The sequence below is a fragment of the Grampus griseus genome (genome assembly GCF_964374135.1).
Source record: "Grampus griseus genome assembly, chromosome: 16".
NCBI classification, from domain to species: Eukaryota; Metazoa; Chordata; class Mammalia; order Artiodactyla; family Delphinidae; genus Grampus; species Grampus griseus.
Window position 1 is genome coordinate 62,594,275 of NC_139010.1, and position 19,923 is coordinate 62,614,197.

A 19,923-nucleotide genomic window follows, 5' to 3' on the forward strand; every position below is an offset into this window, starting at 1 on the left:
ACCGCTGCTGTTGGTACCACTGGCTCTGTTGCTGCTGTTGTCTTGTCACTCAAAAACAAAGTGTGAGGAGAGGAGCTTTTCCCTTGTCCACATGTCCCCTGAGTGACCCCACCCCAACTGGCAGAATTGGAAGCCAGATGACAGGAGAGTCTTAGAAATACGCTTCTCAGGGTCCTGGTTACCTATGATACTTAGGCAGGAAAGTGGGCCGAGAGTAAACAGACAGCACAGTCTACCCTTTTAGCTACTCTGAGTGTCCATTTCCATCCCCTATTCATAAGTAGCCTCCTCTCTTCCTGTTGGTTCAGTGGTAGCATGTGAAGCTCAAAATAGCTGGGTATTAGTTTCAGCTTCCAGTTCAATGGAACAGGTGTTTTTTCTCCTTAGGAACCAAGATTTATCAACAGAGCCGAAAGTTGTGTGGATGTGAAGAAAATACTCTGTGATGGCTTATTGCGAGGAATAATGAGAGGAGCGCTCCCACTTTTGCCCCTTGATTCCCAGACCTTTGTATTTTGGCCATTTACTAGTCGAATCCACATCCTAGAAGACAGCACCACAACCTCATGCAGTGCTGGCTTCTAGCTAGTTGTGTCATTGAATCTTCGGAAGGCCATTCAATCATCGTATCAGGTCATCTGCTTCTGGTGGATGTAGTTTGTGGGAAGACCAGTGAATTCCATGGACAGGCCCATGACAACACTTCATTTGCTGTGAAATGAGTTTCTTTGTTAGAAGCAATTGTGTGGGATATCATGACGGTGAGTAAGGCACTCTGAAATGGAAAGATTTTGATTCTAGCGTATTTACCGCAGGCAAGGAAAGCAAGTCCGAGGAGAAGAAATTGCTTCCTCTATGTGCTGGGAGGGGGACAGTGCAATCAACTTGCCACCAGGTGCCATGTTGAGGCTCAGCACTGATTTCTGAGGTTGGCAGATTGGGAACTGCAGTGACGATGCCCATGTCAGCCTTGGCGAGGGGAAGTCCATGGCAAACATAGGCAAAGCCTCCATCTCTGCCACAGTAGCCACTATACACAGGAGCCCACAGAGCAAACAGGGGGATCTGGGGAGAAAGGCTTACTGGCCTCAACAGAAGGCCATCGTGTTCATATGCTTATTGAGAGACTCCTCCGTAGTAAGTACCATTTGGTGAGTGTTCGCACAGGACACAGACATTCACTGTGCCAGTTCTGAGAGCTTGAAGCACATACTGGTTTCTTCTCATTCCCCGATCTCTCAGTGCTGAAACGCCCCAGCTTTCGATCCTTCTCTCTCTACTCTATCCACACTCCATCTCCTGGTGACCTAACCTAGTCTCATGTCTTTAAATACCATCTAATCACTGACGACTCCCCAGTTGAGATTTTTTAGCCTAGACTCTCTGCGCTGAACTCCAGACTCGTTTATTCAGCTATTTGACTTCTCCGCTTGAATTCTCTTAGGCATCTCAAACTTAATGTCCAAAGCTAAACTTCTCAGCTTTCCTCCCAACCTCCTTCTCCTACAGTCTCCATCTCATAAAATGGCAACTCTATGCTTCTAATTACTTAGTCCCAAACTCTGAGGGTCGTTTTGGACTATTCTCTTTCCTTCACGCCCTATACCCAATTTGTCAGCAAATCTTCTTGACTCTACCTTCAAAATATCTTCAGATCATGTTTCTTCTCCTGTCCGCGGCTGTTGCTCTGGTCTACCCTGTACCATGTTTCACCTGGATGATTACAACAGGATCCTAATTCACCTTTGTCTCCTCGATGCCTCTCTCAACACAGTAACCAGAAGCACCCTGTGAAAACTTAAGTCCTCTAGTAAAATCCTCTAGTAGCTTCTCATCTCACTCAGTAAGAGCCAGTCCTTCACAAGTCCCAGCAAGATCTAAGCCTCCCCAAATTTCCCGGACCTCATCTCCTACTACTCTCCCTGTCTCTCCGCTCCATCCTCATTGGCCTCCTTGCTGTTTCTTGAATATGTCAGGCACGTTCCTGCCTCAGGATCTTTGCATTTGCCTTTTTCTCTGCCTGTAATGTTTATGACCCAGATAGCCACATGGCTTCATCCCTTACCTCATTCAGGGTTTTGCTTGAGTGTCAGTTTTTCACAGAGAACTTTCCTGGGCTCCTTCTATACTGCTTCAGCCTGCACAGCCCTGGACCACGCCTGCATACGAGCACTTGCTCTAAGTGCTGATATGTCCATCATCTAACCCACCATCATCTGACTACTATGTCACTTACCTACTTATGTGTTTATCTCCCTTGCCGGAATATAAACTCTATGGGGGCAGAGAAGCTGGTTTGTTGTCTTCGCTGCTGAATCCATAGCGCTTGGCCACGAGGAAGCATTCCGTACATATTTGCTTAGTGAATGAATGAAAACATTTTGAGGATGATCCAGTGGACTGCAGCACATTTCAGAGGACTTGATGTTTGTCTTGCTAAGTGTGGGATGAGGGTGGACTCAGGGCTCATGCTGAGGTTCTATCTTGAACCACAGAGTTGATGATCTGCCCTTTAAAAAAAAACAGGGAACGGGATAACCGGTTTGTGAAATTGCATGCAATGGAACAAGATGACAAAGATGATATTTCTTGTACAATTCCTTGCCCTCTCAGCTAGATTGTAAACTCACGGTGGGCAGGGAGCACCATTTATGTTATTCTGAACTTGGCATATACCTAGCACAGTTCTGGATACCCAGTTGGTACCCAGACATTGTTAGACTGGGGGTCAGTTGGGCTGTGGACTGTAAATATTCAGTTTCTGTTACCGGGGGTGGGGGGGAGTGCCTCATGAAGTGGGAGGAGGGCTCCAGAATTCAGACTCTGCTGAGACTGAAAAATGCACTTTTGTGTACACTCCCCGAGGAGTAGGTTTTAGCATCCTTACTGCTTACCACTGTGAATCACTTTCAGTAAAGAAGGCCACCGTCCATATTCCAATCGGCTGGAAACAAAGAACTATCAGGTAGGGGCAGGAATGAGGTGGTGAGAGGTGAGGGGGACCTGGAGGGGACATGCATAGAGCCCCATGGATTGAAAGGTACCAAGGTTTCAGGAAGGTTTAATGAACTAAAGTCATTTTCCTTCAGAGTAAAATTTTACAGGCACTAAAGGTCCTCATTTCACTGAATGTGCTCACGGGCGAGAGCGTCCCAGTGATTTATGAATTTTCAGATTATGCGTTATCCTTTCAGAGGACAGGAATCCCCCAGGGCTTTCTGCTTTGCTTCTAAAGCGGAAGCTGAGTGCGGGAGCCCAGGGAACATACCGGGTCTGATTTGCAGCCTGCTGTGTTGCAGCTGGGGTCTAGAATGGGTGGGTATTTTTCAGAAGGAGCTTAGCAACGCTAGGATCTGAATCCCCCTCACCCCATCAGATAAGGATGACTTGCAACCCTTGTCTCCTGAAGGGTAATTATCATACTAATCACTCACATTTGCATAGTACAGCTTCTAAAGCAGGTCAGCTTTCCTTATTTGATTCAAATCAAAAATCCTGTGAGGCTGGCAGGGGAAGGAGAATCATTATCCCCATTTTAGGAAACTGGAACAGATACTGAAAATGTTAGTAAGTTGATCAGCCTCACCCAGTAGCATATGGTGATATTGGGTTTTGAGTGCAGCCCTCTAGTTGCAAGTGCTCCGTTCTTTCCATGCTGCCGGGCGGCTGGACCCAATGGGTCCTGTCTTCATGAAATGTAAAATCTTCCTAAAGAAGATTATACATTAAGGGAGAGTATACATTTCATGAAGACAGGAGCCATTTCTCTTTTGATCACTTTATCACCACGGATCCTGTGCTGTGTTTGGCATAAGGCAGGAATAGAAGAATGAACGGGAGAGGGGATGTGACAAATAAAGACATTAGTTACTGGCATTGTGTGTGTCTAAAGATCAGGCAGTTAGCTGAGGGCTGGCCTGAGCATCTGGGGGCAGCAGAAGACATTAGATGCCTGGGGACAAGAAGATGGGAGCTGGGTGGTCAGCAAGGGCAGCACCAATGGATTTTGTAAGAGGCCAGCCATGTCCCTTATTGTCACCTAATTATATGAGTCGCTTATTACAATACAGTCCCTTAATATATATATATAATACATATAATATGTGTGTATAGATATATATATGAACACACAGTAAGCCTTTTATTATAATATAGTCATCTAATATACAATATATTGATATTATATATGTAATATATAGTAATATTATATGGTATATGTTTATACATAGTAAGGCTCTTGTTATAATATAGTCCCTCATTATCACCCTCTTCATGTTTATAAAACTTTTTGTCAGTCCATAGTTGACTACAGGCTGGGCTTCCTCTGTCCTTCCTGCACGATTCCATCGTCCTTTGTGCCTTCTTTCTCACCCTGGCACAGCCTGACCGTGTCTCCAAGTGGTTGGTGTCCCCATGTGTTGACACTGCACTCAACACATGACTGTTCTAGCCCCTAATGGCCCATTCTGCTCTACCTCTGTGCTGTTTCTTGTAACTGAAATGGCACCCGTCTGCCCTTTTTTCTATCTGTTTTTGTCCAGCCAAAATATGAAGGAAAGAAAGAAAGACGGGGAGGGAGGGAGGGATAAAGAGAGAGGCCAGACAGGCAAGGGAGTAATCTCCATTTCTCTGTCTCCAAATTCTTCATACTTCAAGTTTTGGCTCATGTAGTCTTTCCTTCATGAAGGCTTTGCCGACCACATTTTCTGGACTTAATTGCTTCCTCCTTTCAACTCTTATCTCACATTATCTGCACCTCTCAGATACACTTATCATCTCATCCCTTCTTTTACTGTCATTCATTTATAATTCATTCAGTGGACCTTATACAGCACCTGCCGTGTGTCAGGTGTTGTGCTAGGCATTGGGGATGCAGAGTTGAATGAGACCTGATTTTTTAGCTCAAAGAGGTCACAATCTAACAGAGAAGACAGACATATGGAGAAGTCACGTTAATCCAGTTTGATAAAAGCTATAAGAGGTGTATGAACAAATGCTCTTCCAGAGAATATGTCTGATGCCAATTTACAGTTATATGTGCCTATACAGAGGAGCTCTTATATATGTGGCTTCACTCTGTGTGTACACCAGTATGTGTATAGCTTATATTAAGAGAGAACTGCTATTTACTCATGAATAATTCCAATTTATTTTCATTTCTCCTGCTGTCTAAAATCCCCCTAGGATTTGTAGCCTGTTGGTCAAAGAGAAACTTTTTGACAAAGCTTATTTGACAAACCTGGATCTCCCAACAGTTTGTCTAGTTATTTCCTCATTACACATCTCTGTTTCCTATTTCTTTCTCCAAGAACAAAGAAAACAAAAGTTACCTTCACCCCTGGGCCTTGAGCTCTGTATCTTTCCCCGATTCCCAGAGTTCAGCAGATGTCTTTCTAATTCACATAAGAGGAGCTCAGTAAATATTTGTGGAATTCATGACTGAGTGATAAACTCCTTGAGAGCAAGGATGTGCCCACCTCTCAGTTTGCCTGTTCATTGCCTTGCACACAAAAAACTCACATAAACATTTGCTGAATGGAGGAGCATTGCATCAGAGCGGAACAAGCATGGTGGAGTCTCATAGCCCTGGGTGGGAATGCTGGCTCTGTCTCTTGCTAGTTGTGTGCTTTGGGGAGCAAATTGCTTAACTCTTAGGACTCACCTTCCTCATCTGTAAAATGCAGATGCTATATTACATCTGCTCAGTCTCAGAAGTGTGTTGTGAGGACTGAGAAGCACCCAGTGTAGTATTTAGCACATAGTAAGGGTTCAATTAATGTTTGGTCCCTGCTTTTCCTTCTTTGAATTTGACTGCCAACCCTCATCTGGGGGTATCTGCTGGAGAGGAGTCAAGTCAGGCTTTGCTGTGGCTCCCAGGGTAGCTCCTCCATCCTTCCTGCATCCTTCCTGAATCCTTCCTGCATCCTTCCTCCATCCTTCCTGCATCCTTCCTGCATCCTTCCTCCATCCTTCCTGCATCCTTCCTCCATCCTTCCTGCATCCTTCCTGCATCCTTCCTCCATCCTTCCTGCATCCTTCCTGCATCCTTCCTCATCTATCCACTGGTGATTCTTTGGTCGCACTCACATCTTCTCATTCTGATCTGAGTCCTTGCCCAGCAGCCCAGGGCTTGTTAGTGGGTTTAGTGCATCTGCTTTCAGTTTTCTGCCCTGGTAATCCCTTCTTCCTGGTGGCCTTTGGAAGGCTCTGAATGGTGAGAGAAGCCAGAGGTTGACAGGCTTTCTTTCAATCTTGGTTTTCTTTGCTAGGCACAGAATATCTTAAGGCTAAAGGTTACATGATCATGTCTTCATAACTTTATTATTGTCCTTCTTTGCTGGCTCCAGGGGAAAGGTAGCTTCCAGCCCCAATTCTCCGTGTTTGGACCTTTCCTCTGGGGAATGTTGGGGTGATTTTGTGGAGACATCTTCCTTATGCATCTCCTATGACCTGCTTTCTTTGTAAAGTCCACTCAATTTAAAGGCAAAGATGCTTTTAGAGATCAGGATTCCACCATAGTGGAAGGGTGGTGTCACTGCCGCATGGAGTTGGGAGAGGAATCATGGTGTGGTAGAGTCTTTCTCAAAGTGTGATCCTCTAATAGCTACAGGAAGGTTTCTGGACCCTCCCCAGGATCCACCAAGTCAAACTTGCTGGGAATGGGACCAGGGAATCTGCATGTAGCAGGCTCCCCAGTGACTGTTAGTCTCCAGCTTTGCTCATGGAATGGGAAGAACTGTGCCCTGGGCACTTGGTCAAGGCCACACATTGTTGGGACTTGAACTTGAGTCGTCTCCTGTCTCTGTGTCTCAGTTTCCTCATCTGTAAAATGAAGGTAGTAGACTAGATTAACACCATCCCCTTCTGAAGACTATGCTTTACTGCTGAAACACCATTATCTTTCATTGACTCAAAAATGATGATTTGATTTGAGAAGATGGAAGGAAGGAGAGTGATCCAAGCCCTGGGTAAGGAGACACAGACACGTGAGAAGGGCTCTGCATTTTTGAGGGGTTTTCCAGACCCAGTTGTTTGTTAGGCAATCAGTTAAGTGACCTCTGACCCCCAACATCTCTTGCTTCTTTCTTCGTGGGCTTTGCACTTTTTTTGAGATGTTTGATGTCCCTGAAGGCTTGATGTTGGGAGACAGTGAAGTCGTCTTAGTTGCTCCTGCAGATTCTAGATGGGTGTTCCGATCTGTTTCTAGAAGAGCATAGCTTTGAGTTTCTTTGTCTAGATTTTGGGATGGTCTGCACATAGGCACCCATGTTTTTACATAGGGACTGTGAAAGAATGACTTCGTCAATGAAAGAAGTAAAATGAAGAGAAGTCTGGTGTGTATGTATGTGTATGTGTTTGTATTAATTTAACAAATAGGAATTATCAGCACATTGCTATTTGGTTGGAGAAGGTTTGGATAAGTCTTGTCTTCATTAGCCCCTGAATTTTACAAATGAGGAAACCCGCTATTAATGGGAGAGGCATGGACCACTGAGTGACCATGGAGAACAATGCTTTGCAAAGGATACACGCTCCTTGCAGTTGTGCTATGCTAATAGGACAGGTAGCTTGGTGCCTCGGTACCTATTCTCCTGTTCTACAAATAGCCACGTCATTGATGTTCTTCTTTGCTTGGCTGTTTCTTGCCAACCTACTACTCCCCATCACAGGACACAATCTGAGAGAAGACGTAAGAATCATCCAGTCATGGCCCTGCAGAGAAGTTGAATGTTGCAAGTCAGCTTTTCCAGGGATTCTCTTTGACCCATAATGGATCATATCCTGGTCTCTAATTTTTTCTTAGTTTACATAAAAGAGGTGGAAATGGTACTGACTGACCCCATGGGGTGCTGGATGAGAATAAATCTCAAAGTGAGTGTTTTGTCGTCGGTTAAATGCCACAAAAACGTTCAATATAATGGCTGATTATTTTTCTTTAATCTTAAATGGTTACCTAGAATGGGAAAGTCCCATCTTGGTAGCAGAAATTCATTATCTCGGAAAGAGTTTAATGGGTGCTGTGCAAATGAACTGGAGGAAGTTAAATTGTGGAAGGCGAAGGAGCTGAGAAAAGTGAAATGAGTTGTGCATTAAATTTAGATAAACACAATTATGTGTAACTGGATTATCATGCGTGCAGGCAGACACTGTATATTAGGCACCTGTGTTTTGATTAAAATCGATTCAGGTGCCTGCGCTTAGCATCCTGGTAGATATGGGGTTGTTCCTAAGCCACTGTCTGGGCGCACGAGGCATAGGCAGGGAAACGTTTGAGGTCCAGGTTCCCAGCTGGAGAAGTTAAAAGGGCCTGGGACCAGCCTGGCCAATGGAAGATCATTTCAGAAAACTGCTAACCCTATTACAGGCTGTCCAGCTTTTTGACACATACAGCTTTCCTTCTGGGTTTCTTAGTTTCAACTGGAGTCACGAAAGTGGTCCTGGAGTCCGGTGGAGTCTAATGACCTGCTTACTCCATGGGTGGGACATGGTAGAAGGCAGGTGGCATCAGAGACTGTTGGGGGCTGGGCTTGCCTGTCATTCAAGCTTTTATGGCTCTGAGGCCCTGTGATGGGAACACAGAATCTCTTTGAACCTCTCTGTAGACACAGAATCAGGCCCAGTTCTTTCTTAGCCTTTTAGGTCTACATCTGTAAGTCAAAGTCATCTGCAGATCAAAAGCAAGCCCATCCTCTGATCTCTGGGTGGCCACACGTGTGAACAGAGCCAGCTGGCCTGTGCCTGACCTTGAAGGAGGACAGATGTGGAGAAACAACTGTCAGTACCCAGTTAATTCCTGTTGACATGTTTTATTTCAAATGCAAAGCATTGTCGGGATTAAAATAAATGCTACCAGTTACGGGGGAGCATTAAATTAATAATTTTTTTCCCCTTGCTTGATCCTATAATACCCCTCAACTCCACAGACAAATTCTAAGCCCTCCACTGGGTGATTTGAGATGAACTGTACATTGTTACGCAAACTAAAGCCGGCTTCCTTTTTCTTCTTCTCCTCTGCCCTCCTCCTCACCCCCTCTCAGGTTATACTTATCCTGACGAAGCTGTATGACTTCAACCTGGGAAGCGTGACAGAGAGCTCACTTTGGAGGTAAGTGGGTTAGCGATTCTTACCTGGCTACTCGGGTTCGGCTCACGTGAGGAATGCCAGCTAAGCAGTTGGAGAGCTCGTTTTGAAAGGAGCAGAAGATGGTCCTCCTCCTGGATGCCCCCTTTAATGCCCTGGGTGGCCCTGATGGCCTCCGTCTGCAGATTCCTTAGCACTCTGCTATCTCCCGTGGGGTCTGTCACATATTCTCCCTGGCACCGTGGTTGTTTCTGCGTTCCTGCAGCATCTCCTTTGACTGGATAAACACAAATGTGGGTAGAGAGATCAGAGCATGCCTGGGGAAAGTGGAGGCCGTGGATAAGGGAGCGTGCCGTAGGAGGGATGCTGGCCTTGGCATGAGTCTAGGCCCAAGGACTGTTTCTTGTCCTTTGTGCCTGTAAGATGCTGTGATTCTTGAGAAGCCCGTGAATCTGGGAATAGACACATGTGGGAATCAGGCCCGTGTGATGACGTTTGTGGTCCCAAGCCTTCGTGGGCTTCTTCATCCATAAAATAATATTAAAAAATATATTTTACAACTGTACTGGTGTAAAGACAAATATATTAATACTGTATGTTAAAACTTGTTTTCAGCCTAAAATATTCATTTTTTTTGTTTGTGGCTTTAAAAGAAATGACAGCATTTTTGTGAACCCTAGGCTCTGTGTCCATGTGCCTGCAGGATAAATCAGCCCTGACGGAAGGCTGGGATGGGGAGAAGGATGTGGGTGGATTAAGTCAGAGAGGGCTTTCACGAAGCCGTGAACCCCGCAGTCTCTCTGGCTAGGGGACGCCGCACACTCACTCTTCCATATACCTCCTCACGTGCAAGTTCACGGTCGCCGCCACGCTGCTGGCAGTCACACAGGGCACCAGCAAGTTTCATCAGCCACTCTGAGTCAGCGCTTCATGCTCTGTGCTTATTACCTCCATGGGCCTCAAGAGGGCTGCGTATCCATTCCATTTGCTCTGCCACTTGTAAACACTGGGGAGAACACTGTCACGAAAGGCCATTCATTTGGCTGTCTTCATCCCAGCGCCAGTCCTGAGGGTCTGCTGGGGTTTTGGAGCAGGGGGGTCTGGGGCGTGAGTATCAGCACGCCTGGCTGCTTCTTCATCTGATCTGTTTGCAGAGAATCAGCCAGAGCCTCTCTCCCAGGGAGGGGAGCAGTCACAGCATCTATTAAATATTTGGGGTTAATTGCTCATATCGATGGAGGCCTGCCTCCATTTGCACAGGATGTCCAAAACCTAATTTTGCTGCTCAGTGAAAACCGGCAGAGGTATAAGTAACCAGGTGCCTTCCGTAGATGAAAGCATGCCTGTTTCCACTCACGTGGGTCTCCTGGGGCCTTAGAGCCTCAGAAACCATCCTCTGAGGCCCTGTCACAGGGATGTGGTGGTGAGCCTTTAAGCCTGACTCCAGTGCTGTCTGCTTGGTGCAAATAATGAAACCAGAAAAGCTCACGCTTACAATGGGAAACAGCTGTACCTAGCAGCCCATGTTATAGGAAAGGTTTGCTAGTTTTAAAGGTGGACCAGGCAAAACCATGGGGCCGAAGCCAGGTGCTTAATGCCCGTAAGTGACAGAGTGTGTGCCCCACAGTCATAAGAGCCAGTGTATTCACTAGTGTGTGTCAAGGACAGCAGATGGCCAAGTGGCCCTAAGGGCACCCTGATGTCCCATTGCCGGGATTCAAATCACAGCTTGTCCACCCAAAGAGCTCTGTGGCTTTGGGCACTTTACCTAACCTCTCTGGATCAGCTTCCCAGGGCTGCCGTAATCAAGGACCACAGGCTGGGTGGCTTCAAACAGCGGAAATGTATTCTCTTCCAGTCTGGAGGCCACAAGTCTGAAATCAAGGCATCTTTAGGGCCACCCTCCTTCTGGGGGCTCTGAGGAGAACCCTTCGTTGCCTCTTCCTGCTTCTGGTGTCTGTCGGTGTTCCTTGGGGCTGCATTACTCCACTCTCTGCCTTTATCATCTTCTCTGTGTCTGTGTCTTCTCCCCTTCTGTCCCTTAGAAGAACACTTGCCATTGGAGTTAGGGCCCAGCCGGGTAATCCAGGATGCTCTCATTTCCAGATCCTTACATCTGCAAAGACACTTTTTCGAAGATGGTCCCATTGCAGGTTTTGGGGGTTAGGACATATTTGGAACAGGGGCTGCCATTCAACCTACTTCACTCTCTTAAGTCTCAATTTCCCTGAATGTAAATTGGAGATAGTACAGATCCTACCTTTGCTCCAGACACAGTGTCCTTGCTGTTACTTGAACCAGCCAGCCTCTTCCCCGGAGCCCTTACACTCAGCTCTTTCCTGGGTCTGAGCTCTCTTCTTGCAGGGAGCAGGGCACACCCTCACTTCCCTCCTCTCTGCTCACCTCGTCAGTGAGGCCTTTGCCTGAGGACTTGGCATTCCATCACTTGGCTGCATTTTCCTCCTTAGTACCTGTCACCCTCTAGCTGCTAAATATTTACTTATTGATTTATTTATATTCTACTTACACCAGTAGCATCTAAGCTTGTAGTGAGAGATAGTTTTTCCATTTTAATTCAGTGCTGTATCCTCAACACCTAGGACGGCACCTGGCACACAGGAGGTACTTGGTAAGTGTTTGCTTGATGAATAAATTCATGGATGGGTTGCAAGGATTAAATGAAATAGTAAATGTACAAACATTTAGGACAGTTACCCACATGTGGGAAGTGCTCAGTTAATTATAATAATTAATGACTATTATAACCCTGTGTGTTTGTATAGTTTAGTTTGTAAGGACCCACTAATGCAGGGATCCATGGGCTGGAAATTGTAGGGCACCAAAGGGATGTATTCTGCGCCATCTGGGAATTAGCACAGATCTTTGGGGGGATGGCAGGGGGTAGGGAGGGGAGAAGAGTGATTTATAATGTTGTTCCGTCTGCTGATTGGGGGGAATTGGAATAGCAATGGCTACCTGGTCAAAGACATTCTTTTGTAGAAAAAGTTCTCTGAGCTGGGTGCTGGAATGATGGGCAGGATGCGATTTGGCAAATGGAAAGTGGAAAAATGCCCCTTGCACAGGGCAAAGTCCAGGCAAGGCTGGGCTGCAGGAGATAAGGTGGCCCGGGAAGGAGGCAGGGGAAGCAGCTGGGTGTTGGACCAGGTAGGGAGGGTGGGGGGACTCATCGAGTTCACAGAAGGGGTCAAATCAAAGGCAGTTAGTCGGAGCATAGATTATCGATAACAGAGTATGTATGGTGTGACCTTTCAGGGATTTGAAAACAACTGGTGGCTATTATAGGCTTTCCCTCTGGATAAATGTTATGTGGATGTATTTTTGTGTCGTGATTCAGAGGGTTCACAGGTCTGATAAAGCCCAGCTTAGGAACCCCTGCAGAGGGTGTGATTGAGGAAAGGGACTGCTCCTAAACTTTGTGGGAATTATCCAACTTTCTGGGGCCTCACAGGGTGACTTCTTACTTTTTATTGTCTTCCCTACTCATCCCCTAAAGATCTGTGCCCTTGTCCTCTTTTCTATATTGCTAATGATGTATTTTACAGGTAGAGCCTAGAGCGCTATGGTCTTCCTTACTAATACAGTGAGCAGAGAAAAGAAGCTAAATTAAACACACACCCTTTCATTTTTGTGATTCAGTCCAACATGCCTAGCCAAGTTGAAATTGAATTTGGTGATTCTTCTTCAATTTTCTGTACAGCAGAGGCGCCTGGAGCAACAGCTGTCATGACAAGATGATGCTCCCTGCCAGGTTACAGTATGACATAATTATTTGTCTCACAGGATATTGAATATAGTTACCTGTGCTCTACGGTAGGTCCTTGTTGTTCATCTGTTCTATATATAATAGTTTGCATCTGCTGATCCCAAATCCCACTCCACGCCTCTCCCACCCCTCCTCCCCCTTGGCAACCACAAGTCTGTTCTCTAAGTCTGTGAGTCTGTTTAGAGATAGCCCTCTTCTTCACGTCTCCTCCATTCCCAGCTGCAAATAGGCCATTGGTGTATGGTGTACAGGCACCATGGGGCTCAATGGCTGGGTCACGCTCTCTCTCATTTCTGCGACAACAGCATGGGGCACATGCTTTGGGGCCATCTTCACGTCCCTTTGCACATATGGTGTGTGCATCTCTGCCGAGTTTGGCGGCATTCGTGGTTCTCAATTTGGGAGCAAGGGCGCCACTTTTCTTTGAATGTGGTACCTATGAAAAGGTTGATTAATCCACTGCTTGAGGTTTTTGAGTCTTTAGTTTAGAACGTAAGTCACGGTGGGGACTGGCAGATCACTTCTTGGACTCGGTTCTATATGTCTTAAACATTAACACTTAGACTGATAAACAAACACATTGCCCTCCCCTAAAAAATTGTTTTTGGGCTTCCCTGGTGGCGCAGTGGTTGAGAGTCCGCCTGCTGATGCAGGGGACACGGGTTCGAGCCCTGGTCTGGGAGGATCCCACATGCCGGGGAGCAACTAGGCCCGTGAGCCATAACTACTGAGCCTGCACGTTTGGAGCCTGTGCTCCGCAACAAGAGGCCGCGATAGTGAGAGGCCCGTGCACTGCGATGAAGAGTGGCCCCCGCTTGCCGCAACTAGAGAAAGCCCTTGCACAGAAACAAAGACCCAATGCAGCAAAAATAAATAAATAAATTAATAAACTCCTACCCCCAACATCTTCTTTAAAAAAAAAAAATTGTTTTTATGGTCTCATTTTCTGGAGGTAGATGAGCTGGCAAGCAATCCCCAGCTTCCATCTGTCCATTTCAAGCACTAGTCTTTAGTAAAGGTCCGTGAGAGGCCAGCTTCTGATCGGGTGCGATGTCTCCACGTGAGCTTTCCCCTGGAATTTCTATTGGATTGGGGTCCTCACAGAGCTAAATGAATTTGCAGTTGTCTTGGTGTAAGAGGAACCAGGAATCCTTTACAGTGGGTGGTACCCCTGCATTGCTACATTACCTCAGTTCCCTCCCCCCACCTTACTCCATTTCACCCACCCGCAGCCTGGCAGTGTGGGAGACATTCTGCTCTTGGAAAAGCAGCGAGGCTTCTCAGACACTGCTCCTGTATGCCTGGCCTCAGGACCTGCAGTGCAAGGGGGCTTTAGGTCGAGGGGTTCCTGGTTAGGGTCCCACTTCCTGGTCACATCCTCCTGGATACCTTCCCTGACCCTCCTCCCTGGATTGGGTGCCTCTCCTCTGCTTACCACTGCTGTCTCATCCTTACACTGTGTTGTTCATTTGTTCCCAGCCTGGGAGCCTCTTGAGAGCAGGGACCACGTGCTCTTCCTGTTTCTGGATCTACACTGCCCGGCACCCGGGCTGCACTAAATAAAGGCTAAAAGAACTGAACTGAAGTACGAATAGCCCCGAAGCAGCCCCAGCCCCAGCCCCGTCTTGTCCTGTTGCTTTCCATGTATTGAGTTGTCTATCCCCCTGCCACTGGGGAATCCTGTAACTTTTCATCTAGTTTGCAAGCTGTTGTCTGGACCATTTATTTCCTCCTCTAATTGTTCTGTCAGTGACCTTTCTGGGAAACCTTTGGATTTATTAATTTTTTTGTTTGCCAAGAAAACCCTGATAATAATTGCTAAAACTTCCCAGGAGTTACTAGTTTACAAATTTTAATGACATTCATGATTTATTTATGTGCTTCCCTCCCTCTACAGCTGTTCACCCCAATTCCTTAGTGGAATTCCTGCTGAATCTGAGTGAATTAATGGAAACAAAACTGCAGATTGGAATGACATTTTTTTTTTCTAGGCTGTTAATTAAAAGCTTTCCATCCTATTCGCTAGGCTCTTCATATGTGATGTCCCGAAGGCTGGGCAGGTACAGGCTGTGAAATCCTCCCTCTAGAACTGGGGCCTTTGTCTGTTTGCTTTCAGTGGTAATAAATCTGGTGAAAACTCCTGAATTGGTCACAGAGCATTCAGTTGAACAGATATTAACTGAGCATTCATTATGTAAGCAGTCCTGTGCTCATTGCTGGGTGATGCCAAATAAGTATGTCATGATTGCTATCCTCGAGGAATGTTTAATTCAGTTGAAAGGTAAGATTAATGCGTATAGGAAACAATGTCAGGCATACTCAAGTATATATATATGTATATGCAAAACACATCGCATTCTGTGATGAGTAGCCCGACTGTAGAAATACTTACATTTTTATTATTATCACACCTCATTCCGTGAGGATGCAGAGCAATTCTAGGAATGAATTAGAGAAATGATCAATTTGTCTCATGTATTTTGTTTTGCTGTTTAATAGAAAACATCTTATTTCTCCATTAGGGTGTGAAACTTTTCAGAGGAAAGACTGTTTCATATGAGAACTAGTAGCTTCCATAATTCTCAGAAACACCTGGTAACAGATGGGATTGAGTATGTGTAGTGGTTGAAGAAGTGGGTCCTGAATTCAGATTGCCTGGATGTGAATCCCAGATCTACTGCTTGCTAACTGTACCACCTTAAGCAGTGTTTTCATTTCTGTAAGCTTTGGTTTACCTATCCATATAGTGGGATGATAGTAAGACCCATCTCATGGAAGCTTTGTGAGGTTTCAGTGAGATAATGCGTGGAATGCAAAATGCCTACTATCTAGTTAGTACTTAATGTAATAATTATTATTCGTTCGTAGGCTCATATCCTCCTAGCCCAGCAGCTTCTACCAGCCTCCTGAGGACAGTTGTGCTGATATCTTTAGGAGGGTGGGGTGCAGAGCATACCTAGAGTCCTTAGCACGTGGTGCCTGGAAATGATACATTTCTATTGAGAGAATGTTCCGGAGTCTTCTCCTTTTTTTTTTTTAATTAAGTTTTATTGGAGTATAGTTGCTTTACAATGTTGTGTTAGTTTCTCCTTTACAGCAAAGTGAGTCAGCTATACGTAAACATATATCCCCTCTTTTTTGGATTTCTTTCCCATTTAGGTCACCACAGAGCATTGAGTAGAGTTCCCTGTGCTATACAGTAGCTTCTTATTAGTTATCTATTTTATACATAGTATCAATAGTGTATATATGTCAATCGCAATCTCCCATTTCGTCCCACCCACCCCTTCCTCCTGGTGTCCATACGTTTGTTCTCTACGTCTGTGTCTCTGTTTCTGCTTTGCAAGTAAAATGACCTACACCATTTTTCTAGATTCCACGTATATGCGTTAATATACGATATTTGTTTTTCTCTTTCTGACTTACTTCACTCTGTATGACAGTCTCTCGGTTCATCCACGTCTCTACAGATGACTCAATATTATTCCTTTATATGGCTGAGTAATATTCCATTGTATATATGTACCACATCTTTATCCATTCCTCTGTTGATGGACATTTAGGTTGCTTCCATGTCCTGGCTATTGTAAATAGTGCTGCATTGAACATTGGGGTGCACGTGTCTTTTGGAATTATGGTTTTCTCTGGGTATATGCCCAGTAGTGGGATTGCTGGGTCATATGGTAATTCTATTTTTAGTTTTTTAAGGAACCTCCATAGTGTTCTCCATAGTGGCTGTATCAATTTACATTCCTACCCACAGTGCAAGAGAGTTCCCTTTTCTCCATACCCTCTCCAGCATTTATTGTTTGTAGATTTTGTGATGATGGCCATTCTGACCGGTGTGAGGTGATACGTCATTGTAGTTTTGATTTGCATTTCTCTAATGATTGGTGATGTTGAGCATCCTGTCATGTGTTTGTTGGCCATCTGTTTGTCTTCTCCTTTAGACACTCATCTGTGCTTGGCAAAAGGGAAAGGTTAATATATTTCTTGGTTTTTCTACATCAGCTGCAGCTGCTGCTGATTTTGGGCATAGGATGCCAAGCACAATCTGATTTAAGTTCCCCTAACACAGTGTTGAGTTAACGCATCCATTGCTGGAAATTTTCTTTTTAATGCAAGTATTGGGGGAGGTAAGCCCATTGAAGAGCTTTGTCCTTCCCAAGTAATTAACATGGAAGGCAGGGTGGGGTCATCCATGTTTCTCAGATTTGGTGTAGCCTCAGAATTACTTGCGGATTTTGTTAAAAAATCTAGATTCCTGGCCCCTAACCAAGAGATTCCAATTTGGTAAGGCTGGGTGTTACTCAGGATGTATACTTTTAAAAGCTCTGTGGTTGGTTCTGAGTTTCAGGTAAGATTGGGAGCCACTGAGCTCAGAGGAATCTTGGGTTCTAGGCCCATCTCAGTTGCTAATTAATCGAATTACTCATGCCATCCTTCTGTTTCCTCATAAAGGTTTTCGATGAAGTGATCTCAAATCCCTTTCAACTCCAAGTCCACAGACGCTACCAACCTGGGAAATCAAACGGGGGAACACACACAGGATTTATGGTGCCCAACAGATAACCTTTTATGAGCTGACAGCCCCACTTGTGAGAACGTCCACCCTCCTTAAGGAAAACTAACGTGCTGTTTGTTCACGGATGGATAGTAGCCAATGGGCAGGTGTCAGCCAGTAGTAGTGTCCTAACTCCTTAATTTCAATTCATTAAGCATAAAGAGCAGCATTCAATCTATGAAACCCTTTGCTCCTCCAAAAAATAGAATGAGAAAGGACTTTGCGCTAAATATCGAGACCTCAGACATCTTACTTTGCTGGAGAATAGAGCAACGTGAACACTGGAGAAACATCTGGTTTACAGATTTAATGTTTTCCTATTTATTATGGGAAAGAGGTTTCTTTTTTATGGCCTAGTCTTTTTTCTTCCACCCTGACATGTATAAATCTTGATTTTTGTCCGGTGGCTGAGAGAACACAATCCTTTCGTATGGATTGTGTCTGTTGATTGTTATTTTATGTTGTTTTCCCTTCCTTCCAAATGCTGTACCATTTTATCACAATGACAAACAACGCCACCATTTGGAGGAGGGGTGTGAGATTCTGCCCATCCCCCTCCACACCCTGAGTTCCCTCCCATTTTCTCAGCAGCAGATTCATTAGCCTTCTAATGAAGTTAATAAGTAAACAGGATCAGACAGTTCCTTCTGAAATAACATTTATAAATGGATGCATTTCCTGACTCTCTAAGGTAAAGCCTTAATTTATTTCCCTTCCAGATGTCCACATGTGTAAAACTATGATAGGTGGGCCCCTGGACTGTGGTTTGAAGCCAAAAAAAAAAGGGAAAAATTTCAATTCACACAGAACCTACTGTCTATTTCCAAGTTTATAGGAGAGTGGATTTTTACATACTCCATTCCTGCTTATATATATATAATGACTCTAAAGATTAGGTAGTCAAGCTTTCATAGTTACTTTATCATCCTTTGGTGGCCAATTACTTTATTGGACATAGACTGTAAATGTCATTAGGAGGCTTCTGGCAACTTCCCCATGAAGACCACTATCTGGACTTTATTTGGGGAGCCATAAACTGGTAAAAAGATCCTCTTCTTAATGTTACATGTCTGTGACGTTTCTTTTCAGAAATCGCTGAACTTATAAAGGAAATATTTCACAGCTTACTTTTGCTTCCAGATGGTTTGTGCCCAAGTTAAAGCTAAAGTCAAGTATTAAAAGGCAATCCATAGACTTTATCTTTTAAAAGATTTTCCTTTCAGTGGCACGAATGTCTTCAATTGGTATAATATTTGTAGTCATTGCCCACATGAAGTATGGCATGCCTCATATTTCTGGGAGGAATGGGAGGCCTGTGTCATTAAACATTCCATTTTACAGATGGATAAACTGATTTCTTGAGTAGGTTGGTGGTTGGTGATTTCAGATCTGGTGCCCAGATCCAGGTATCCCAGTTCTCATCAGCTTCATGCTCTTGTGCTTACATTAGTAATCAGTCTTTCCTGACCTTTCCAGCTCAGCAACCATTTATATTTCATAAGAGCTCTATGGCCAAGGGACTACTTTGGGGACCAGGAATGGATTTCCTTGGGTATTTATCTAAGTGATTTTCAGTTGTGGTGGGTCATGAGACTCGTCAGGGAAATATAAGAAAAGTGAGTTTCCTGGGCCTTATTCCAAACCTACCGAATCAATTTCTGGGATCAAGATCTAGGAACTTATGGTTTTAAAGAGCTCCCCACTTGATTTTGATCTAACCACTGACCTAAGAGACTTCATGGCCATTTTTATTTCTGAAAGGTCCATGAAAACTTATTTGGGGGAGTCTTCCCCTCAGTATAGCACCTGGCCCTCTTACCCATTTTCCCTATGGCTGGCTCAGAATGACAAGCACAGTCATTCATGCAAAAATACATAGTTGCACCCTCGTCTTCATAAATGATAACCATAAACGTTAGGAATTGGAATGAGCTCTGGCACTAATTAATTAGCTTACATTCTGTCAGCATCAGGCTTGGGAATTGGGCAATTAACATTGATTTTAGATAATGGTGCCACAGGAGAATGGTCATAAGGTTCTGGTCTCCATGGAGTTGTGTTGAGATAAACTCTATGAAGTTGAGTTTTTAGCTGGAAAGCTAGGCTTCCTGAAGATCAAAGAGCACAACAAATGGGGAATGGTTTTCAGGTGACTTTGGAAGGCTTTCTGTTCGTAATTTTTGGTTGCTAGCAACAGAAATCATCACTAACTTGGGCACCATATAGGATTCATTGGAAGGCTACTGGTATAACTCAACATTTGGAGGAAGAGATAATAAAAAAAAACTTCCCTCTTACTGCTGCTTTTGCTTCATTCCATAAGTTTTGATATGTTTTGTTTTCATTTGTCTTGAGACGTGTTCTAATCTCTCTTTTGCTTTATTCATTGACCCATTGGTTGTTTAAATGTGTATTGTTTAATTTTCATGTATTTGCAAATTTTTCAGCTTTCCTTTTGTTATTGATTTCTTGTTTCATTCCATTGGTGTAGGG

General features: G+C 44.6%; 1 protein-coding gene across 1 annotated transcript in view; it reads left to right on the forward strand.

The window, feature by feature from the left end:
- The window catches only part of SORCS3 (sortilin related VPS10 domain containing receptor 3), a gene marked incomplete at both ends in the record, with an annotated part of 579,237 nt that overhangs the window by 165,529 nt on the left and 393,785 nt on the right, over window positions 1-19,923 (forward strand). Inside the window, one exon of the mRNA XM_082673649.1 lies at window positions 9,039-9,106. Coding sequence (XP_082529775.1) covers window positions 9,039-9,106 — 68 coding nt within the window. The remainder of the gene's footprint in view (window positions 1-9,038; window positions 9,107-19,923) is intronic.